The sequence below is a fragment of the Xenia sp. Carnegie-2017 genome, unplaced genomic scaffold (genome assembly GCF_021976095.1).
Source record: "Xenia sp. Carnegie-2017 unplaced genomic scaffold, XeniaSp_v1 HiC_scaffold_24, whole genome shotgun sequence".
In the NCBI taxonomy this organism is placed as follows: Eukaryota; Metazoa; Cnidaria; class Anthozoa; order Malacalcyonacea; family Xeniidae; genus Xenia; species Xenia sp. Carnegie-2017.
The window spans coordinates 8,751,985-8,777,736 of record NW_025813487.1 but is presented as its reverse complement, the minus strand read 5'-3'; the positions used below and the strand labels follow the sequence as shown (position 1 = coordinate 8,777,736).

At 33.2% G+C, this 25,752-nt stretch overlaps 1 protein-coding gene across 7 annotated transcripts in view; it reads right to left on the bottom strand.

The window, feature by feature from the left end:
* Positions 1 to 5,995: 5,995 nt before the first annotated feature.
* The window catches only part of LOC124450547, a 65,192-nt gene continuing 45,435 nt past the window's right edge, over positions 5,996 to 25,752 (bottom strand). Inside the window, exons 1-5 of one of the 7 annotated variants that reach the window (XR_006950074.1) lie at positions 20,462 to 20,549; positions 19,513 to 20,163; positions 19,080 to 19,234; positions 18,498 to 18,582; positions 17,645 to 18,152 (exon numbers count right to left, since the gene is read on the bottom strand). Coding sequence is in view for 1 of the 7 variants with exons in the window: in XM_047001202.1 (XP_046857158.1) it covers positions 8,306 to 8,359; positions 9,163 to 12,473; positions 20,462 to 20,573 (3,477 nt within the window). In the remaining 6 variants the exon portion in view is untranslated. Of the gene's footprint in view, positions 8,360 to 9,162; positions 12,474 to 17,644; positions 18,153 to 18,327; positions 18,409 to 18,497; positions 18,583 to 19,079; positions 19,235 to 19,512; positions 20,164 to 20,461; positions 20,585 to 25,752 lie in introns of those variants that run through there. The other 6 variants (XR_006950071.1, XR_006950073.1, XR_006950072.1 and 3 more) reach the window with 6 other exon arrangements.

Here is a 25,752-nt window from a genome sequence, read left to right as displayed (position 1 = left end):
TTTATTCTATACGGATGAAGTAAATTCACTGATCTGATAATAAACTGGATATAGCTTCTACAAGTATCAAAAGTGAAGCCTAATTAATTATACATGCAAAATTCACTTCCGGGTAGCTCGGCGAGATACAAATTGCTATAGAAATGTATGGCGGATAACGTTTACAAACATGGATTTTCGAATATTTAAGACCTTTCGCGACTCCTTACTAACCTCAAGTATGAGTCATGGATAAAACAGGTTATGCGAATCGATTTGACATCAAAATGATTCCTTTTGCTGTAAAATATCGACGTTAGTGTTAATTTGAAAGTTGTACATGCGAGAATGCATTTTGTCCCATCGTTGCCAATGCAAGATAGTTCACTGCTCGCTTTCCAATTTCTGAGGCATTTATGATCTAGTATACGTTTCAGTTCTTTAGAAATGAGATGAGTTACTTTTTTTATCATTCTTTCTTTATGTTGAGAGATTGTTGACATTTTATTTTTTCTGTAAATTCAAGTACTACTGATGCTTAAACAAGACAAGTTTATTTAGTTTCTTTCGCACTTTATCTTTAGTTGCTATTTCTGTAGTTGTTTTTCTCAAATGGTATACTCGCACCTTGCTGTAACATTAAGATATGGTCTTAATGAGTAAATATGATTTTCGTGAACAGTAGTATTCAACATGTGTGCGTCGAGATCCTTGAATGTGGTCCTCAAATCTATACCATTTAATACAGACACAGCAATACCATCAGCAATTCCTTTCCCTTGCGGTAAATTTCCATTTGTAGCTGCCAAACATTCTCTGAAAGCACCTCTCTGTTTCATTGCATATTACTAAAACACTTGCTGTTGGCTTAAACAAATTACCCCTGTCTTTTAAAGTCAAGAAATCAGACTCATTTTTATGGTTTCTTGAACCGACTGCTTCATGACAAACAGGACAGTTTATTTTCTTTTGCACCATCTGGGCAATATAGCCAGCCATGTACGATATTACTGCCTTTTTACATTCAGTACATTTCATTTTCCTCTTCTAAGTGCTAAGCAAATTCCAGAAGATGATAGTTAGTATGAATGTAATATTAATGCCTTAAATATTTTTCCAAAAAGATTAAAATTATTCTTAAGATATGAATGTAGTTAGAGATGGTATAAATATGAATTGCAGTTGACATTAGAATCCTTTTCAGCAATAGTTTGATCATCAGTCTCTAGTCTTGTAGTAATAAGAAAGACAAGAGCTTTATTCCACTTGTGAAGTGTGACTTTAATAATCGAACAGTTGACCAATTTACAGCTGTAGACAATAAACTGTTGCCGAGAAGCAGTATTCATGGCTGTAAAGGAATTAGCACAAGACAATGTGAAACTGATATACTGGATACAATTGGATACACTTATAATTATAAACTGTGGACACAGTCTTATGTTGCTGTTAATAATTTAAATCTGCTTAAGGGACAAACCAAAACCAAGATGAATATAAAGATTAAACAATGCACCCAGCTTTTGCACTCTTAAAGGGCCTGCAAATTCATACCTGGCTGGCTACATTACCTTGATGTTTCAAAAGCAGTTTACTAAAGTGTCCTAATGTGTGTAGAACGCATGTGTTACATTTTAATGTCAATGAAAATCATACTTCTATAAATAGTTAAGCGCAAAGTGCGACTATACCATTTGAGAAAAACAACTACAGAAATAGAAACTAAAGATAAAGTGCGAATGAAACTAAATAGACTTGTCTTGTTTAAGCATCAGTAGTACTTTGCTCATGAAAAAATGAAGTAACAGCAAAAATAAAATGTCAACAATCTCTCAACATAAAGAAAGAATGATAAAAAAAGTAACTCACCTCATTTCTAAAGAACTGAAACGTATACTAGATCATAAATGCCTCAGAAATTGGAAAGCGAGCAGTGAACTATCTTGCATTGGCAACGATGGGACTAAATACATTCTCGCATGTACAACTTTTAAATCAACACTAACGTCGATATTTTACAGCTATAGGAATCATTTTGATGTCAAATCGATTCGCATAACCTGTTTTATCCATGACTAATACTTGAGGTTAGTAAGGAGTCGCGAAAGGTCTTAAATTTTCGAAAATCCATGTTTGTAAACGTTATCCGCCATACATGTTTATAGTAATTTGTATCTCGCCGTGGTACCCGGAAGTGAATTTTGGATATATAATTAGGCTTCACTTTAGCTTCCTGTAGAAGCTATATCCAGTCTATTATCAGATCAGTGAGTAAAATCAAATGATTTCGATGAAGTAATAAATAATGCATTAAAGTTTGATTCACCGCCCCATTTTCTCAATTTCAAATTGCAATTTGCAATTCGTACTGCAGATGTGGCGCAGCGAATTTTTAAGACGATCGTCAAAAAATCGTCTATCTTGTTGTTCTCACTCAATCTCCTCGGAGGTTTTCGTTTACTTCGAGGAATTTCAGAATATAATACATTTTTTTGTTGTTGTTAAAAGCATTAACATTGCCACGCATGCGGGAATAATAATTTCAGCAGTGGTTTCAGCCCGGGCTGAACGATTACCTGAGAGATTTTCCAGCTGGGGCTGAATACAGCACGGATAGCTCAAACTGGGCTGAAATTGTTGTCATGTATACGCGTACGCTATTATGTTAGGATATCATAACAGGCCCAGGCTAAAATTGCTCCATGTAATCGGCATATTAATGTAGTAAAGATGGGCAACAAGCCACATTATTTCTGACTGCTCTAATTTTATATTCCACTTGAATGAATTCCCCCAATGATATTTTACACCATTATTACAATACAATCAAATTAATAGATGCATTTCTTTTATAATATGTAACTGGAACATCTTTTTATAAAAAGACTGACAAGTAAACGGAGAATATATATTACTCACAAACCTTGGAAAGAATTCATCTCAAAAGCATCACAAGTTTGGGGGCTCTCTAGTGGAAGCGGTGTTAATGACACTTTAAACCCGAATTTGGTTTACATTCATATTTCACTCACGTTTGAATTATCATCATTTTCCTCTGATCCACGACAAAATATTTCACACACCCCACGAGCTTCTTATTCTACTCTTTACAAGTCGGATCTATTGTCAACTGATTTAATCTCATATTTCTGTACACTTGACTTCACAACTTGAAAAAGCTAAGTTCTTGCCCAATAGAAAAACATTGTATTTCACAACGCCATAGTGAATGATCCTCAAGCAACTTTAAACTTTAACTTCCACATTTACGATGAATGATTTTACTTGCTGTACGTTTGAATCCATATCTTGTGTTGTTAGCGCTTCATTTCAGAGTCAATCGTGTCTAGAAATGTTTAAAATTTGCTCCTCCAAAAAATTCATACCTGGCCACTGTCTCAGACGTCCATAACAAGCAAAGACACAGCTCAAATAAAACACAAGTATATGAAAGCAAAGCTATCATGGAAACAGCACGCAAAAATATGAATTTTTAATAAAGTAGAAAACCAAACACCTCTGGGATTCATCACTCTTTTGACTCAAACACTAATGTACACTTCTCTATTGTTTATGGTTTCACGTATTATGTTTATATTATAATTACCTTCGATATACAATCGATTTTTTGCACAACTATAATCAGATGATTCTTTCGGGAAAACGTTTTCCATCTTATAATATGTTAATTAACGACTTTTATAGAGCTTTGGCTGTAATCGATACACCACCCTGGGTGCTTCGCGCTGTATAACAGCCTTGGTTCCTTACTTACGTCCAGTAGCATACACGACCATGACACGAGAAATATTAACTGACCTTTAAACATACGGGGAAAATGGAAAAGAGGTTGTCGATATTTGGCAAACCTCTTATAGCAAATTTAACATACATCCAATTTGTTACATTTCATAAAAACTCAATCTTATGTCTGAATATCAAATGCTAACTACTAACGGCTAACCCATATCGAAATGAAACAAAATTTGAAAGGAAGACGCTTCTCCTTGACACCCAAACATTCCACGATGAGAAAATTAGATATAAACTAGTGTATGGTGCAATAGTCGAAAACCCGTTTTTAAGAGTTTGTATTCACTTCATTTATTGGAAGTAATCTCAACTGTTTTTGGGTAAAATGACCATAACGAACAACATGGCATATGTGCCATTTCCTCAAACCGGTACGAAAGTCCTGAAACCAAGACTAACAATACAATTTTAATTAATTCTAGACACAATAAAAACACATGGTGTTCAGTATGCTTATCAAAAAATATAAATGTTACTTCTCCTTCAAGATTGAAGTGCTTTTGTTATATCTTTTAATTTCAATCTAAGGCCCATTTTAACGTCAAACTTTATATGCACCGAACGCATTAAAGATAAAAGAAAACGAGATGAGTTTCCTTATTATCTTTTGTTTTAAATGCGGTCGGTTCATGCAAAGTTCGAAGTTTGAACAAGGTCTAAGTAACATCAAACACTTTTAAGTTCTATGTACATTCTTTTGTTGTATTCTCACAACTTTTATCCCTAATTAAAGCTCCTGTCAGCCTGTCCGATTCTTAAATGAAGATATGATCTTAGCACTTTACTGGACAATTTAAGCAATTGTCTCATGAACCTGAAAAATTCAGGTGACTCAACGAGATTCGAACCCATGACCTCTGCGGTGCCGGTGCAGTGCTCTGACCAACTGAGCTTTTAAATCACACAGTGGGGAGCAGGTCAGTTTTGTTGGGCTGATGTTTTCTTGTGAAAGGAATGACATACGAAAGAATATTATATGCAGTGCGGTGTTTGAAACTAAATAAAGATATGATCTTCGCACTTTGCTGGACAATTTAAGCAATTGTCTCATGAACTTAAAATATTCAGGTCACTCAACGGGATTTGAACCCATGACCACTGCGGTGCCGGTGCAGTGCTCTGACCAACTGAGCTTTGAAATCACACAGTGGGGAGTAGGTCAATTTAGTGCACTGTACCGGCACCGCAGAGGTCATGGGTTCGAATTCCGTTGAGTCACCTGAATTTTTCAGCTTCATGAGACAATTGCTTAAAGTGTCTAGCAAAGTGGATGATCATATCTTCATTTAATTTCAAACACCGCACTGCATATAACATTCTTTCGTATGTCCGATTCTTATAAATGATAATTACATATTAAGCAATTATAAAGCATCTGCTTTCTACAATTTTAATGTAAGAAAATTGATAAGATTCTACGTGTAAAAGATGTAATTGTAGCTAATGATCTCACGTTGTGAACCATTCTTTACGTACATATATACATTATACGGGGTGTTCCCAAAAAGGAACAAATACTGGATGTATCAAAAACAGTATTATCAAATTCAGTTTATTCTGAATATTTAATTCCTGATCACCATGTCCCACTGATGCATTTTTCTGAACTAAATTCCAGGAGACTAATGATGTGCATGAAAGTCGTTTGATTCAGATTTGGATTGCTGCAAACCATTCAAATCGGCAAATCAACTTTTGAATTATGCATATTTATACAATTAGTTGTATTGTTACATAGGTGCTGGGTATAGTAATTGCGATTGGTTCATTAGTAGTCACATGACTTGAAATAAATGCACGATTTCCTGCCAGTAAATTAAGTGAAAAGGTGTTGACCGCTCATTTTAATATCCTAACGAATAAAACAGCCACCAAACCGAAAACTGAAAAAACATTTCTCGAGCTTATTAAGCGACGAAAATCAACTATTAATAACAAAGAACTAAGAAAACACTCGGAAGATAACCTAAATTGCTGTGGTCAATCATAGCATTTTGCAACGAAATTTTGCAGGCCAATCCTCCCCCCCCCCCAAAAAAAAGACATTAATTCTATTGAAGAGTTGTGGAAATTTATGATTTTTTCCCTATCTAACAAAACACTTAATGTACTCTCTCTTAGGAAATAGTGAGCCTAATTTCCCGAGAGTCTCAATATAGATTTGGTGTAGTGGACAAATGTGAAAATCATTTAAGACACTAAATATAGATCAACACACATATATTGTAACAATTTTGTAGAAAACATATTTATACAACGATTATTTCTTATATTAACATACTAATATAATAAAACTATGTTAATACCTTTAAAAAACAAAGATCAACAAAACACTGCGCAAAAAGAAAGTTTCTCTCTAAATGATTTTTTACAAGTGCTAAATGAATGAATCCTTACCAGTCTTTAAAATGGCAACTGCAATTGTTCTGTTTTGATAAAATGACGGTTACCAACAAATTATGTTGCTGAATGTGAGTGAAAGTTATTGTACAACTATTGAATGCTAATTTTAAAAATTGGTGATTTTTAATTCAAGATACGACACCTCCTTTTCCAAAGCACCAGTATTCTTCACATGGCAGTTCGCAAATTATTATTAGTCTAAAAAATGGTGTTGAGTTATGTGGGATTCATTTATTTAGCATTTAAAATTTAAAAACCATAAGAAAAATCTAGAAACGTAAAGAAAAAGATCAGTAATGAAAAGTCTGCATACGGTCAAGCTACTCGTAAACGGACATCCTTGAGACCAGGACCTAATGTCTGCTTACGGTACATGTCCGTTTATGGGAAATTATGAAAGATATCTATTTACTATACGTAGATATGTACACAACAAAATGAAATAAATTTAATGATCTAAAATTGTTCACTACATAAAGAATAAAACACAGTGGATTTAGAAAAATGACATCTTCAAAAAGAAAGACGTTGAAATTTTTCCATATTTTTCATTCTCATAACTTGATGCAGTTCTTACATGTTGAAGTTACTTTTGTTGTGAATGATTTGTTGACCATTTATATGAACTAAACTGATCACTTTTATTCTACAACCATCCATAGTTGACGTTTGCTTTGAATTTCCATGACATGTTGCTGATAAGATCTTAAATCATATCACAAATGTTATAGTATCATTCAAGTACATATATATTTCAGAGCATGCGCAAAGGCAATCGAGTGTCATAATATTCACAATGTTAGTGTGTTTCTATCAAGAAGCAGCTTCAATTATAGATGCAGCAAAAAATCCTTTTAGCCATCTCCAATAGCCACAATGTAGTAAAATCAAATTCTTTTTATTCATTCTCATGATTACTTCTGTGTTATGTTCACATCAAAACGTCCACATGAGATGATAATTTTCACGCTTCAGTTTTATAAAAAGTGAACAAAATAAACAACCAGTTTCACCATTTTAAAAATGTAAAAGTTCATATCTTCCAATTTTGACAACAGATGACATTTCAATGAACACGTGACCTGGGTGACGATACAAAGTACAACAATAAATCCACAGAGAACCATGGTACATAAATTTGTCATTCCTTTCATTACGTCACTTTCTGAAATATAGCTACTACTTTTTGTATTATCGTTTGAATTAAGAGTAGACGTTGGAACTTTATAGCCAAGCCTTAATTGCAGCATGTCCTCTGATGTTGTTAGTTGAGTTGATGTTGTTAAAAAATAATTCCCATAAAGTATTGATTCACAAAGTAAAAGTGTTTAAACTTTAACAATGCTTGACATCGATTTTCAGTAAAAGTTAAAAACTTTTCATTAAACATCCTTCCATACGCAACATTGTCGTTTGTTTTCTGTCTCTCTATTTTGCAAAATTTTCTTTGACTTTTGTTAACTTTTCCTGTTCATACGGTTTGGAGTGTTCAGTCACAATGGCTAAATTGTCTGTCACGATGACGAACGTCAATCATAAGTCATTTTCTTGTGGATTTTACGATTTACTTTTTAACAGTCAGTGAGAAAGACAGCCAAATTTTAAGTTTTTCTTGAAAAAATTAGCAAAGGTACCATTGTTTTCTTATGAATTTACGTTTTTCAAATTAATAAGGATGAAAATATTGATATAACCGAAGTAACAATTGGGCTGTCCTTGTCTCTCTTAACAACTTAACACATAGATATTTTGTATATCAAAATGCAATAAATGAAAAGTATTAAGAAATTATTTCAGTGCAAGATAGTATTGATTTAATTAGTAACAACTTGTTTTTGGTGTAAAAGAGTATCGAAAAACGTGCAATATTTAAACCATCCTACACTGAACACATTTGCATGAAAATTATATGTTTACATGGTGTAGATATAAACAAAATATAACCTATGGTACAATAACTAAGAAAAGTTTGCATTGTATATGTTTGTGCGAGAAGATAAAAGTCAATAAAATTATTTTCTTGTGCAAGGAAAATTATTATCTTAGACACGAAATCATTTGTGTTTATGGTTTGCCTTTATTGTCATTGAATTTTCATCTTTACTTGACTTCAGCTTTTATACATGATCTCTCTCAATGTTGACATTATCGTACACTGCGGTCTCTGTATAGAACAATCAAAATCAGACAAAGGTCATTTCATGAAATCATACGCAAACAAATATTAATTTAAATGTCAACAATGATAGGGATCATGAAAAAACCGAACAAGATTTTCTTAAAGATAATATAGTCATTATCCAAAATGGTGAGAAATTTTATCATCAAAGATCAAATTTATTCCCGTGGCAAGATGATTTTTACGCATTGTACAGGGACCTTTAAGGAAGAAAAAAATAAAGCAAGTTTGCGTTTACGACAGTAATGAAAATTTGTTTGACGTTGTTTACTCTTAAATGCGAGAGATGAACCTACAATTTTAAAACATTTCAAATCAATCAAACGTAAGTGATCACTAATTATATACCTATCATCAACAAAGAAAAACTTAGAAAAAACGTTAGTATAGCTATAAGTAACTTGTAAGTTTTCAACACCAAATACTTTCACATACCAGCGCTTGTCACTTATTAATAATTTATCTGCTGAAGGTGAAAAAGCAGCGTAATTTATACAGGGAGTATTATCACGCAGGTACTCTCCAACATATTTGTCGGCGATTAAATTGGCGAATTCCTCTTTAATTACGTCATCCCAACCATCAACAAGTTTGTCTTCATGCCACATACAGTAAATTATTTGATCCTTAAATTCAACTTTAGCAAACACGTGATACTTAGAGCTACATGCAAATACGTGCACATTTCGATAATTTACAAAATTCACTGATATTTCTTTTCGCTTGTTTTCAACATTGAAAAACACAAAAGAATCAGTTTTTTGACAAGCAAATGATACATCACTCACCTCAAAAATTTTGTTTGTACCTTTTAGTTCATCAAAACTATAAACAAGTTTTGTTAAATCATTATTCCAAAGCTCAGGAATATTTTTTGCCGTAAGCAAAATAACTCCATTTTCTACAGCAACCATGTCACTAAAAAAACATTCCTTGACAACAAAGTCAAATGTGTTGAGATTGTATATAATTACCCTTGATTTTCCTTCATTGCTCCGATACAGAAATTTTCTATTTGAGCAAAATTTCTTGTTATAAAAACAGTAACTTTTAGTTAAACATGCTCGCGGTATTGAATAAAGATAAAAGTCACATCCGTATTCAAACGATAGAACATTGTCGTTATTCAAAATAAAATAATGCTTTCCTAATACATTAAAGGAAAAGCTAGATCTGTTGTAATCGAAAGGATCAAGAGGAAAAAACAAAGTTTGGGAAACAGGATCTAAGTCAGGAAGTTTCTCCCCAGTGGGATTCACAATGAAAGGTTTACTCACGAAGATAGGAGACCAAACACAACACCAAGAATGAAGACCAACAGTGTACAAAACACCATACTGACAAAAATTACCAGACGGTAAATGATCGTTGTAAACGAATGTTTCATAATTATTCGCTACATCCAATATTTGAACCACTATGTCTTCCTCAATAACACACAAATATCTTCCAGAATTAGAAAAACACAGTGAGGTCACATTATTACATCTAATACTGTGTTTCTTCTCACCTTTTTCAACGTCCCATACTGTCAAAGTATCTTTGTAACTAGTGACCATTGTGTACTTATCCTTAGAAAAACATTTGTTGCTAAAGAACTTAGAAGTAGAATCATCACAATGGAAAGGACTGGAGGAAATCTTACCATTAATATCTAATATCTTATCAAGCTGAGAAGCAAAAATCAAATCTTCGAACGGATGAAAGACAACGCAAACTTCTTTGTTTTTATATAGCTTAAACTGACCAGCAATATTTTTTATCCACAAACATCTGTTTGTTCTCAATGAAAAAAGTTGCACGATGAATCCTTCATAACCACAGACGACGTAATCATGATTTCTTGAAACATCAACAGAGATCAAATATTGATTTAAACGTAATAATTGAGCCTTTACAAAACCCGTGTCTCTGCACTTTACATATGGTAAATCTTTGAAACGTGTTTCAAGCATTGTGGTGGCTTGAGACGACAGATCTTTGACTTCGTTGGCAACGTATTGCAAACAAATTAATTCATTGTCAGAGAGCACAGAGTTCATCATTACAGAATAAACTTCATTAAATAAGAATCGAATGTCCTCAGAAATAAGAAAGTACACATCATGTGCGTTGAATAATTTAAAATTTTTAAAAGTCCGACTACCATCAACCAACACAGAAGCAACTAAAACTTCCAAGTCAACAAGATATTTACCAACATTTTTAACGATATAAGCATGATCAGAAATAGCGAGTAAATGAGGCAACCAATACTTGACTGAATACCTAACTGACGCCTCTTTGATGATGTAATAGTTTACACCTTCAGCTTTGAGGTTATTTAAAGATTTTAAACAAAATTCTAAAACAAGTCGATGACCACAAGAAGTTTTTACTGAGTACTCATGTTCTCGATAATCCAACAACCAATCGTTTAAGGATTTGTGAAAAAATGAAATACATCCTTCTCCATTGCTAACAAACAGACAAGAGATAATTTTTCTAACCGCAAGCGAGTCGCGACTCGAATTCAAACAAAGAACGTCATCGATCATTTTCCAAGGGAGAGGTTCTTTAGCAACAGCCAGAGCATTTAAAATTGACTGAAACTTTTCGTTACTGATATCAAACGAATCTAATTCCTTACTTATTCTTGTTAAGGAAATTTTGTAAAATTCACTGAGATCTTTTGGTATGGACGCATTCAACAAATCCTGATTTTTGACTTCACTGCTAAGAAGCGAAGCAAGCAATATAAGTCCGTCAGCTTTTTCTGCCAAACTGTTCTTAACATCAGAAAGGCTGTCAGTTGAGCCAATTCTTTCTTCAATCAATAATTTAATATCCTCTAAATTGCGATCATCGCTACAATTAATGAACAGTGGATTTAATTTTTCGAACTTATTCAAAGCAACTTCGTTAGGTCTGGTTGTAATTACAAAGCGAAAACAAGGCGGAAGTTTGTGCAAGTGATGAGCAATCAAATAAGCAAGGTCGTCTCTTTCTGGATAACCACATTCATCAAGGGCATCCAGCACAACTAACATTCGCTTGGGAAGTTCTGAGATATTACAAAACAACTCAGTAAAAAGAAGGGAAAATAATCCTTCCACATTCATGTTATTCAAAGGCTCAGAGAGTTGACCTGAAAGTTTTTCCACAAGAAGTTGTTTGTAAGCAGGAAACTTACGACTAACTTGCATCGCTAAAGATTGAAGAAGTACATTGGCTTTATTGTAACGACTGTTGTTATGTTGAAAGAAATGAGCTGCAGTCAAGTAATGAGGAAAACGTTTACATAAAGTAGCCGCAATTACAGACTTACCCATTCCAGCAACAGCAGAAATAACAAATGCACGATTTTGAGAAGTATCGTCTTCAAACCAATCTAAAAACTCTTTAAAAACCCATTCACGTGTTCCATGCAAATACTTTTCATAATGATGCCTAATTTCACTTTCAGAGTTACAGCTAACAAGGTGTTTTGCCAAAACACCGTCTTCTGAAACTGAAGTAAGTCCATGTCCACTAGCTTTCATTCCTTTAATATCATCTCCTACTAATTCTAATTTATCTATCACTTTCACAACATTTGCACCGACATCTTTTAAGGTATTCTTAATTTCCTTGTGATCTGATTTTAAAACTTCTAAATCACTCTTTAATTCATCCCATTCTCTCAAAATCCTTTTATATTCCTCATTACCATACACTTCACTCGTTATTCTATCTATTTCCTCCTGACTTATTCCTAAACGAACTAATGGTTCGCTTATTTTTACCCAAACATCTTCAAATTCATTAAAGCTTACTGAAGTGTCAGGTAAGTGAGCAAAATAATCATTACGAAATAACCTAACACGGGTAATATTTGCTTCAGTTGAATAATCAGTGGGATTATTTACTGACGTCCATATTGGATCACGTGGTGGTTTTAAACCACAAATATTACGCAGAAGTATACAAAGTAGAGTAATGTCAAACTTATTTTCATTTGGTAATGTTGGAGGAGGAGGATACAATAGATCCCATTGATGTTGCTTTATTTGCTTATCTTTTAGCAACAAAAGCTTACGATAATTCTTTCTGTCATTTAAAACATTAAATAAATCAGTACCTGACAGTTGTTTCCTCAATGTTATTCTTAAAGCTTCTCCACCAACATCAACAATTAATGTCATCAACTTAAAACCATTAGTTGTCATGTCTGAGCTCAACACAGACATAATGTTGCTCCCTGCAGAAAAAAAGGAGGTAACACTTCCATGGTACAAATTCATTGTGATTATAAAGGAAAACCTGCGGTCGGTTACATAAAGGCAGAATAGTTCTATCCATAAGATGGCAAATTGTTTTGAACTTTTACAAAATCTCTTAAAAGGGAATAATATGAGATTTGAACTGAGCAATCATTGAAATAAAATATTGCTTCTAAGATTACAAAATTCCTTTCACCTAAAGAAAATATAAACATCTTTTTCTACAAGTTTGAAACTTTTATTATCCAACGATTAATGCTATCCAACTTCGTGCAACGGTACCCAGATGTACAAGGTACATAAAAATAGGTACAAGTGTGTACATGTAGGTAGCCTTGACCAGAGTTACAGTACATGGAACAATTAGTAGTCAGTAGTCCAACTGCTTAGTGTTGTATTTTTCATTAAATTAAGTGAAATCCCAAGGTCATTCCCAAGTCAAGTCCCAAGGTCTTTCCGTAATAATAACATATGAGAAATAACAAAAAAATTCTTATGTCAAAATGTCTCAAAATGAAATCATTCCTTCCTTTGGCACTTCTCTTTGGTAAAAAACGTTCTCTGTGCTCAATGTATAACAAAAATGTCCAGTAATTATCATTATCTTTCCTTTTTATTGCTCCCCTACGCTCAGTGCATGTTACGTCTGCTGGTGTTCACGTGCTAATATCGTGCAAAGGAAGCTTGCAAAAAACAATACAGTTGCCATGTCCTTATTAATCTCATAAATTTCAATGATAGAACGATAAGTTCTTCGCCAATTTGAATTAAAACAATTTTTTTAAGTAAATATTATGTCTTATTTGTCTAACAATGGTGTGGTGAAAAGAGATATGAAATCGGTTTGTTGTGTTGTACGAATTTTTGCTTATCGATAGGACTATGTTGCCGATGATTCTGTTCCAATTTAAATTTTTATGTTAATTGTTAAAATGAGGAGGCATTGCACATGGTACATATACCATTGCTGATGTAGTTATTTCCATAGGACCATAATATATTTAAATTCTTCGCCATTTTTGACGATCTGTTAAATCCAAATCGTCGTCATTACTAATTGAAATAAATATAAAAAAACTATATCCTGTCTACTTTACATTTTTCTCACCAAAAAACAGAACACAGGGTGAGAGATAAACAACGTGAATATACGAATAAAATACCAAACAAAATACAAGCACGAGCTGCACAGTGTAGGTATTAAGTTCCACGCATTGACTATACTAGACAAAACAATACTATTCGTTATCGTTCGTACTTGCAACTATGAACGAGGACACAACCGAAGATATCACGACAGACAGACAGACACTGCCTCACTCGGACACTTTTTCATTATTGCCACCAAAATTTTTTTAGCAATATGAAATTTGTCTATGACTTTTAAGTCTTTCTGAGAAAAAATTTCAAAAATTTGGTCAAATCAACAAGCTTTCCCCACGCCGTCGTTTTCTATAATACAGAAGAGACTGGCACTAGAAGGTATTTTGACGTCATCGAATATAGTGAGCATTCTGGCATATTTAGCTTATTTTAAACATATACGTTCTTTCGCGCTGTTTAATTATTATATTCGAGAAAATTATGTCTTGCAAAGAAAGCGATAAATCAAAATCAGAATTGAGTGTTCAGTCAGATAATTCTGACAAAAACTTTATTCCGGGGGATACGTGACAGAAAACTCGGAAAGCAATGAAACTTGAGCGATGATTCGGACTTTCACTCCAAAGCATGGATGGTCGGAAAGACACAAATTCTAATCTCATCTATTTTAAGGCGTGGAAAATTAGCGTTCTTTTGATTCGGCAAACTACTAAACTGACGCTCCAAATCCTCTGGTTTTAATCGAGCCGAACAAAGTGTTGAAGCACTGGAAGGCACAAATACGCGCTTCACTTTAAAACCCACATATTCCATCTTAGCTTGGCCTCGGGCCTTTTATCATTATAAGGCATAGTGTGAAGACTCATACGAGAGCAAAGGCTTAACTCATTTGTACAATTGGCCGCAACGCAACTATTTACCTTTTTTCTGTTTTTACTAGTGCAAAGGCAATGCTTTTAGGCGCTTATAGACTTAAGTTGTGCCTCAGCCAGCATTGACTTGATAGCAATTGAATACACGACTCGTGTAACATGAGTACCTTGGATGACGTCAGAAAATTAGCTAGTCTCAGACTCCTCATTATCACGGACATGGTTAACAAGAATATACGATTTTAGTGAATATAACGCTTTACAAAAATCAAACGATTTGACAAAATTCAAAATTTTTTCTTCAACGAGACTTAAACCATCAACAGATTTGATATTGCTAAAAATTTTGTTGGTGGAAGAAATAGTTTAAGACTCACAAGGTAAAATATTATTTTCACAGTAAAAGTATAAAGAAACGTACATAGAAGGACTAAACATTTTATCAGTCTGGCTACACCACTGAAACTTTTATTGTTTAAAAATGCATAACCCCTATCATGGTTTAAAAGGTTTTGTGATAAAAAAAATGAGCAGGTGTAATTTATTTGAACTAATACTTCATTCACGACTTAATACCTAAGGAAGACATAATGTAATTAGGACACGGTTATAGGAACATATAGTATAATTTTATAGAGAACATACAGTAGATTGCACTGAATATTTTTGTGCCATGTATATTTTATTCCGCAAGTTAATACCATAGTGGCAGTCAGACACTACCATTTTTTGACCAATAGGTGCACTGAGCTGGCAAACTACACCCAGTAATATAATTATATATACAGCAGTAAGTTGCACAGAAAGTGGTCCTACTGTATATTCTCTATAATGTGGTTGGGGTGACATAAACATTTGGATGTAATTATCCCTACACAACAATGGTTTTCAAAGGAACGTAACACATGTAGCCTATATTATGCATACATAATATGATCTCCAAATTAACAATCATCCTACAGTCCTGCCACAGTTTTTCTTGCTAAAAAAGGGTGTGTGTCAAGAAGTCAACAAAAGTGATGAAAGCAATAAAAATGGTCAACAAAACAAATGTAATAAGGAAACCAATGAAAAATTGGTGGGCATAACTTTTATGAGAGTTGATCCAAAAATTGTGTAAAAGATGTAAGAATCTGTACACCTATGACCAAAACCATTTTTCATTGGTTAGATTATTATTCAAAAAAAATAGGCAAACTACATGAAATAGCTAGCAACTGAAGAATAAAAACATATCATGTACATAAATTAATATGAGCCCCAACTCAACAATTATTGATCTTCCTGTACATAAATGAATCGAAGTAAATAGATAAATCTTGTAACAAAAATATATTTAGCAACCACACATTGTCCACAATCATTGATCAGTTATAAAAGATGTAGAACACATATAAAATATTGACTTTAGTATGTTATTTCAGTAGCAAATCAACACATATCAACAAACAAGTTTTATCATATCAAAGTTCAAAATATGTTGATGTACATAACTAAGTGATGAAAACCCTCTACAACGATCATTTTAAGATTAAACGATGACAAAAATAACTTTCGAACAAGAACAAATCATGTTAAACACAGTGATTTAATGCTCTGCTTCACTTATATTCATTTCCTTCCTTAAACAATGTTTGAAATCTAACTTGAATATCTTCTTTATGTTTGTTGTATATTATGGTTTGACAATAACCATGTTTAAATACTTATCACGAATAATAAAGCAATTTTCGTACAAGTTTTAGAGTTGAACTGTAACTACAATGATCATTGTTCATAGAAATATTTAAATGACAAACCATCTTTGTTCTACTTATAGATAGGTAAATAAAATAAAATTAATTCCAGTCGCCATCTAAGGATGTAAAATCTTATTCTTACCGTTATATTAGATGGAAGGAATATTCCTTGATATCATGATCATATATCGCCAGAAAAATATTTGTGGATGATAACATAAGAATTGCACGAACACTTCCTAATTCATATTCAATATAAGGGATTGGCGACCACAGATTACTGAGTAATCAATACCGCTCGATACCAGGCTTCTAGCGAAATAATCCATACCATATATGTCGATACCATAGTAGCATCGTAATATTTTCTATTACTCTACAAACATTGTAATGTATTAGCTAAAATTCATAGGTAAATTTGTCTTTGTACGTTGTATATAACGAAATTTATAGACAATAAACTCAATGGGGACATATATTTGTCCCTCGTTTATCGTGTCCGCCGGGAAAGAGTTGACATTGATTTCTATTGTCTCGGAACTTGAAATCATCCCATAATGAATTTATTATGGCATTATAGCATGCTCAATGCGTATCTGTGTACCTGGTATTTCACAATTTAGCCAAACTAAAGAACTTTGATACAATAGTAGAGTGGCTAACAATATCATTTCAAAATTAATGTGTTATACAATTTTACTCACCACATATGACCTAAACGTCTAATTCTTCATTTCAACACGTTGCATAACGTAGTCACCAATATGATTCAGAAAATTATTTTCAATAGAAGATGCCAAAAAGTATTCGTATCGATCATGAATGCATGACAAATTTCTTTTCTGAAATTCCGAGACTGAAGATTAGCAGATAGAGTGGGTACATGAGTGGGGTACAAAGCACCGGTCGTCTTACCAGTTCTTCAATTCAAAATGTCTTTACGCAACTATGGAAACATTTTGCTTTTGCAAAAGAATGCACGAAAATTTGAGAAAGCTTGTAGATTGATTGCATGAAATTTCTTGAAAATTATGGTTAGACTTTACATGGTCTTCATATATGGCTGAAATCTCTTTTCTGTGTTGATTTTTGTAGATGAAGAAAAGATGGCTTTGTAGTATTACCGTAATTGAAATATTATGGTAAATTATAGTCTTGTTTTTATAAAAGATCACAACTTTTTCTGAGCATGTTTTTCCTTTTATGTAGAAAAGAAATTATCTATATTGTTGCCAGTGAGGTGCCAGGCGGGAAACAGATTCTCAATATAAATATTACAGCCCAACATATAATTTTGAACACAGCCATAAGCAATTTGGTTTTGTGAAATTTATTAAAATACTGACGTTTCGTCTTGACTCAAGACATCTTCAGACTAATAAGGAAGTTAACAACGAAATGTAGGTATATATATGGTAATTTACATAGTTAGAGGTATTAGATTACTGTTGATGTGTAAGTGTGATGTGATGTATAGTTAGGTTGAGGTGTTGAGACTAGAAAAGCTTAAGAGAAATGAAGCTGCCTTGGGTGTTAAGTGAAGATTTTAGGTTGGCGATGAAGAGGTTTTCGTGGATCATGTCCCAGAAAATATTTGAGATTGGCGCAGAAAAAAATTGGTTATAAGTACTGAAAAGTTATAGAATTCTTATAAGTAGGGTTATAAGTAAGGAAAAGAAACTAAATACACAAGCTTCAGTTTTGTAAATGCACAATGTCAGACAGACATCTCGAGCTACTCAGCAGTCTCGACAGCAGCCTGGAAAGTCAGAACTTAGTAAGATGAAGTCATCTTTGCAGTTCTTCTTAGTCATTCCTTCATCTATAGTATTTAACAGCAATGATATATCATTGCAGTAGCCAGGATTTTCTGTCAAGGGGGAGGAGATAAAAGGGAAGGGGAGCCACAACCATTGTTGTAATTAATTTTAATAAAATAATATATTTTAGTGGACCCAAGAATTTTGCCAAGGGGCCTGGCTCTCTGTCTCATATCATAAAGTGCTTCAAGATATTTTAATGGATGATCTTTACTATTATTTATACCACAGTTCATGTTTGGTTATCTTTCGCTTAACCTGAAAAAGAATTCCACGTGATTACGATGAAGTCACGTGATCTTACACAAAGTCAATTTCACACCAAATCATAGTAAAGTCTGTGTAACCTGTGAACTATGTAGATCTGTACTCAACATGATGATATTGTAAGCAAGAACATTGGAAGCGTCGGCTCTAGCAAACACATGGTTACTAAAATATAAATGATAAATATGAAATAAAAGTTTATCATAGACAGTCAAACCTAGCTATATCTAGACACTAGCAAACACATCGTCACTAAAATATAAATGATAAATATAAAATAAAAGCTTCTCATAGACAGTCTAACCTAGCTATATCTAGACACTAGCAAACACATCGTTACTTAAATATAAATGATAAATATAAAATAAAAGTTTATCATAGACAGTCTAACCTAGCTATATCTAGACACTAGCAAACACATCGTCACTAAAATATAAATGATAAATATAAAATAAAAGTTTATCATAGACAGTCTAACCTAGCTATATCTAGACACTAGCAAACACATCGTCACTAAAATATAAATGATAAATACAAAATAAAAGTTTATCATAGACAGTCAAACCTAGCTATATCTAGACACTAGCAAACACATCGTTACTAAAATATATATAAATATAAAATAAAAGTTTATAATATATGGAACGAATCTTATTCCTTACTTCATCTTGTTAAGCAAATTTCGTAATATTCGTTGAGAACTTTTGGTATGGAACCTCTCGATAAATCCTGATTTTTGACTTCACTGGTAAGAAGCGATGCAAGCAACATAAGTTCGTCAGCTTTTTGTGTCCAAGTATTTATAAAATCAGGAAAGCTGTCAATAGAACCAATCAATACATTAATATCCTTCAAAGTGCGATCATCGCTACAATTAATGTACAGTGGATTTAATTTTTTGAACTTATTCAAAGCAACTTCGTTAGGTCTTGTTGTAATTACAAAACGAAAACAAGACGGAACCACATTCATGAAGAGCATCAAGCACAACTAACATTTGCTTGGGAAGTTCTGAGAAATTATAAAACAACTCAGTAAAAAGATGGGAAAATAATCCTTCAACATTCATGTTATTCAAAGGCTCAGAGTGTTGACCTGAAAGTTTCTTCACAAGAAGTTGTTTGTAAGCAGGAAAATGACGACTAACTTGCATCGCTAAAAATTGAAGAAGTACATTTGCTTTATTGTAACGACTGTTGTTGTGTTGAAAGAAATGAACTGCAACGAAATAACTTGGATAACGTTTACATAAAGTAGCTGCAATGATAGACTTACCCATACCAGCAACAGCAAAAATAATAAATGCACGATTTTGAGAACTGTCTTCTTCGAACCAATTTAAAACTCATCAAAAACCCATTCCCGTGTTCCATGGAAGTATTTTTGGTAGTGTTGACTAATTTCACTTTCAAAGTTACAACTTACAAGGTTTTTAGTCAAGATACCGTGTTCGGGAATTGAATTAAGTCCATGTTCACGAGCTTTGATTTCTTTGATATCGTCTCCTACTAATTCTAAATTATCACTATCACACCGACATCCTTTACAGCATTCGTAATTTGTGATTTTAAAACTTTTGAATCACTCTTTGATCTACCCCATTCTCTCAAAATTCTTTCTCATTCTTCATTACCAAACAACTCATTTTTTAATCTATCTATTTCTTCCTGACCTATTCCTAAACGAAGTAATGGTTCTCTTATTTCAAGCCAATGATTCTCAAATTCATCAAAGCTTACTGAAGTGCTAGGTAAGTGAGCAAAATGATCATTACAAAATAACCTGATACGGGTAATATCTGCTTCAGTTGAATAATCAGTGACATTGGGTATGTTTTCCCATATTGGATCATGAGGTGGTTTTAAACCACAAATATTACGGAGGAGAAAACAAAGTAAAGTAACGTCAAACTTATTTTCATTTGATAATATTGGAGGAGGAGGATACAGTATATCCCATTGATGTTGCTTTATTTGCTTATCATTTAGCAACAAAAGTTTATCATAATTTTTATTGTTATTTAAATTATAAAATAAATCAGTACCTGACAGTTGTTTCCTCAATGTTATTCTTAAAGCTTCTCCACCAACATCAACAATTAATCTCATCAACTTAAAACCATTAGTTTTCTTTTTAGAGCTCAAGACAGACTCCATGTCAATGTTTCCTGAAAAAAGGTAGCTCAAACTTTTATGGTACATAATTTGTCACGTTTATAATGAAAAACCTGATGTACAACATATATAAAAAATATAGTTAAGACTCAAACATAAAATGTAGGGATGAACAACAGTATTCTTTAAAAATCTATTATTTTCAGAGTAAAAGAAGATAAAATATACAAAGCAGGACTAAATATCACACAGGTCTGGTTATGCCACTGTTAATTTTATTCCTTAGAAAGTCAAATTCCTAACCAAGAGCCAGATTTTAATAAAAAATGGTCGGCTATAACTTATTTGGTCTAACGCTCGATTTGCTACTTAGTACCTAAGAAGGAAAAATATAATTGGGGTGAGGTGCTCATATTCATTTGCATGTGATAATCCACACACAACAATGGTTTTCAAAGGAGCTCGACACATGCAACATATATCATATTGTGTACACCTAAAACTGAAACTATTTGTTATTGGTTTGATTACTGTTTCATGGGAAACTACACAAAAACTACATGAAATAACTAGCATTTGAAGAATAAAAATGCAAGCATAGTTGTAGGAAGATGGATAATTGGTGGGGTGTACAATGTATTTGAAAAAAACTTAATACAACTGAACACACAATATACATAAATTAATATGAGCCCCAATTAATATGAACTAATTTGAGGTGGTTTGGGCATGTGGAAAGGAGGGAAGAAAGTGCTAAAATTCGTAGAACCTTGCATATGAATGTTGATGGAGTCCGCAAACGAGGTAGACAGAGAAAGAGATGGATGGATGCTGTGAACAGTGATATGAAGGCGATGGGTATAACGAGAGATATGGCGAGAGATAGAGACGTTTGGCGTGGAAAAATTCATGGACCGGTCAACCCCCCTGGCGGGGATTAATACTGGCCGGTATACAAATGTTGTTTGTTTGTTTGTTTGTAATATGAGCCCCAACCCAACAATTATTGATCTTCCTGTACATGAATGAATCCAAGTAAATAGATAAATCTTGTAACAAAAATTATATTTAGCGACCACACATTGTCCACAATCATTGATCAGTTACAAAAGATGGAGAAAACATAAAAAATATTGACTTTAGTATGTTATTTCAGTAGCAAATCAACACATATTAACAAACAAGTTTCATATCATCAAACATTGAAAATTATATGTCGATGTACAAAACTAAGTGATGCAAAATTCTTGATAACGATAATTTTAAGGTCAAACGATGACAAAAACAACTTTCGAAGAAGAACAAATCTTTTTAAACACAGTGATTTAATGTTCTGCTTCACTTATATTCATTTCGTATGCAATGTTTGAAATCTAACTTGAATATCTTGTTTATGTTTGTTGTATTTTATGGTTTGACAATAACTATGTTTAAATGCTTATCACGAATAATAAAGCAATTTTCAAACTAGTTATAGGGTCGAATCATACCGACAATCGACAATAGTCAATGTTCTTAGTAAATTTCGGATGAAAAACTGTCTTTGTTCTACTTAGATAGGATGCGTAAATTAAATTTGATTCGAGTCGTCATTTAAGGATAATAAATCCAAGTAAATAGATCAATATTATAAAAAAATTATATTTAGCTACCACACATTGTCTACGATCATTGATATGTTATAAAAGATGAAGAACACATATAAAATATTGACTTTAGTATGTTGTTTCAGTTGCAAATCAACAGATATAAATCAATTCGAGTCGCCTGTAAGGATAAAAAATCTTTATCTTACCGTTTCATTAGATGGAAGGAATAATTCTTGATATCATGATCATAAATCGCCAGAAAAACATTTTCAACCTTTAACGTTTACGTGGATGATAACATAATGAATTTTAAATATTGCTCACTGCAGGCTGCGGCACAACTCCACACAAGACTGACACAAGACGAACGACTCGTGTGACTCATGTATGCAGAGGTCCGTTTACATGATCCGACTTGTCGGATCCGATTTCGTCGGATTAAGAAAAACGGATCGTGTGAACATACATAAAGTGAGCGAGCTTCCGATAGTCGGATCCGTCAGTCTGAAAAAACGGATGGAAATAGAACTTGCTCTGTTATCTTATGCAAATTTTTCCCTCCCTTCACAACCACCGGGACCTTCTAAACACGTTAAGCATTTCATAGGGGTTATTCCTTTTTTTTGTAAGTAAAGCTATGTCGACACTGCCATTTTAGGGGGTCTCGATTTCAGAAGTTTCGTCCAGCTCGTACATATGTCATATTGTTCGTCATTTTACCTAAACAAAATTGAGATTACTTCCGGTAAATGAAGTGACTTTAATACAGGTACTTCACTATTAAAGAAAACGCCAAGTTTACATTGAAAAACTACATTATGATATCGCTTGAAGCTTCTAAATTATAGCATAAATATAAGTAAAATGTAAAGATGTAAAGATAATTGATCTGTTGCATAGACGCATAGTTAAAAAAACAGCTTGTGCAAGAGCTTTATCAATTTTTTGTAATTGATAAAGCGAGAAGTGCAATTGAGCAGTTTAAAGCGGAGTTAAAAGGAAGTTATTACTTTACTAAAAAGATATCCACTTCTCTTCCGTCCATACTTCTGCAATCGTAGTAAGCCGCTGACTGCGGTAAACGTTGACAGAATATTTACGCCAGATTTTTCATAAAATGGTTGTCAAAGACGTGATAGAGAGGAACTTGTTATAATGCATAGGCGCGACTATCTACAAGAGTGCGAAGGTACAGTACAAAATGTTTCGTCCAAATTTTTTCGATGTAAAAAAGACCTTTATCAAACGAACTACTTGTATCTCTAATAAGCGCCTCGTCTATAATAGACGCTTTGCACAAATATAATAGTGGATTGATGGTGCTCAGAAGTCAGAAACGTGCATTTAGTTTAACTTTTTTGCTTTGCTAAGTGATAGAAATAATATAAACGCCTCTACGTACGACCGTTAGGGTATATTTAATGCCCCAGACGTTTATTACACAATGAACAATATTTTTTTGCTATCAAACGTAACTCTTGAAATATAGCATTGTATATAATTTTTGTGACAAACGGACTATTTGCTTGTTGGAAGATGTTCGGCCCAAAAGTAACACATGCGCCAACGTATCGTATTTTCCACTCCACAATGACAAAGACAACCTTAGCTATAAATAGTTTCAAGAAATGATGAACGATGGGATTTTGAACTTCCCCACATTGGTGTTCCATAGATTTTAGTTGGAGAATAACGCTTTAAACCTTTATTTAGTTTACATACATATTTCAATCACATTTGCATTATCATCATCTTCCTCAGATCCACGAAAAAATATTTCACACGCTTCACAAGCTTCTTAGGCTGCTTGTTACATGTCGGATCCAATGTCAACTGTTCTAATCTCATATTTCTGTACACTTGACTTGACAATCCAAAAGCAAAGTTCTTGCCCAATAGAAACAACATTGTATTTCACAACGCCATAGAGAATGATCCTCAAGCAACTTTAAACTTTAACTTCCACATTTACGATGAATGATTTAACTTGCTTTACGTTTGAATCCATATCTTGTGCTATTAGCTCATCATCTCAGAGTTAATCGTGTCCACAAATGTTTCAAATTAGCAACTCCACAAAAATTCAAACATGGCTGACCACTCTTTCTCAGGTATCATATCAAACCACAACACAGTTAGAATAAAACCCAAGTGTATGAAAGCAAAGCTATCATGAAAACAGCATTCAAAAAAATGAATTTTAAATAAAGTAAAAAACCGAAACCTTTGGGATTCCTCACTCTTTTGACGCAAACACTATTGGAAACTTCTTTATTGTTTATGCTTCACGTTTTGTGTTTTGTATTATAACTAGTTTTGATACAAACAGTTGGCTGCACAATATTCTCAAATTATTCCTTCGGGAAAACGTCTTCATCGTATAATCGCTAACAGCCTCAGTTCCTAACTGAAGATCAAAAAATGAAATGAATATGGCGGGATATTTCCCGGGGGAAGGGATAAATGCAATTGTAGCAGATGATCTCAGCATGTGAATCATTCTTTAAGTACATATATACATTATACGGGGTGTTCCCAAAAAGTTACAAACACAGGATGTTTCAAAAAAGATCTTTATAAAAGTCAACCTATTGTGAAATTTCAATGTCTCATCACCGTGTCTAACTGATGCATTTTTCTAAACAAATTTTTATGAGACTAATGATGTGCATGAATTGAGTCGTTTGATTTATACTTGGGATTCTGCAAACCATTCAAATTGGAAAATAAATTTTCAAATTATGCCTATTTATAAACCATTGAAGGTAAAAATCGTTTCGTTAATCAATCGGCATTTTTGAACGCACAACATGCTGTATTTAACTTAAATATTGTTTATTATTAAACTTACTCTTTGCAATTTCTGTGTGAAGTGATAAAATTCACTTTACGTCAGATATATCTTTATACATTTGACTTTATCTGTAAATGATAAAAAAGAAAATGTGATCGTGTTTTGTAATTAGTACATATTATTTTAACTCTCTTTCTTCATGCAATAAATTATAGAAGTAAATTATTTTAGTGAAACCAAAAGTTAATCGTCATCTCTTAAGTAAAGATGATTATACAACCTAATGAAAGAGGCAGCCAAAGCAGGTTGTGATATATTGAAGGTGTATGTATGAGATATAGTGTGAAAGATCAAAACAAACTCTTTTAAAATTCCCCCCCGTTCTTAGCAGCAATAAATTCCATTGTTATATTGGGGCTTTGTACGTTAAATATAATTGGTTCATTCGTAGTCACAAGACTTGAAACAAATGCAAGATTTCCTGCAAGGGAAACATATGAAAAATTGTTGCCCGCTCATTTTAATATCATAACGAATAAAACAGCCATCAAGCCGAAAACTAAAAGACGTTTCTTGAACTTCTTAAGCAGCGAAAATCAACTATTAATAGCAAAAAAGGATTCAGAAAACACTCAGAAGTCGATTTAATATTCTGTGGTTACCCTTAGGACTTTGCTAAGAAATTTCGCCGGCCGAATTTCCCCATAAAGACATTGACTTTATTGAAGAGCTGTCGAAGTCTATGATCTTTTTTCCTATAGCTACAACAAAACATTTAATGTTCTCTCCCTCGAGAAATCGTGAGCCTAATTTCCCGAGAATCCTAATATAGATCAAC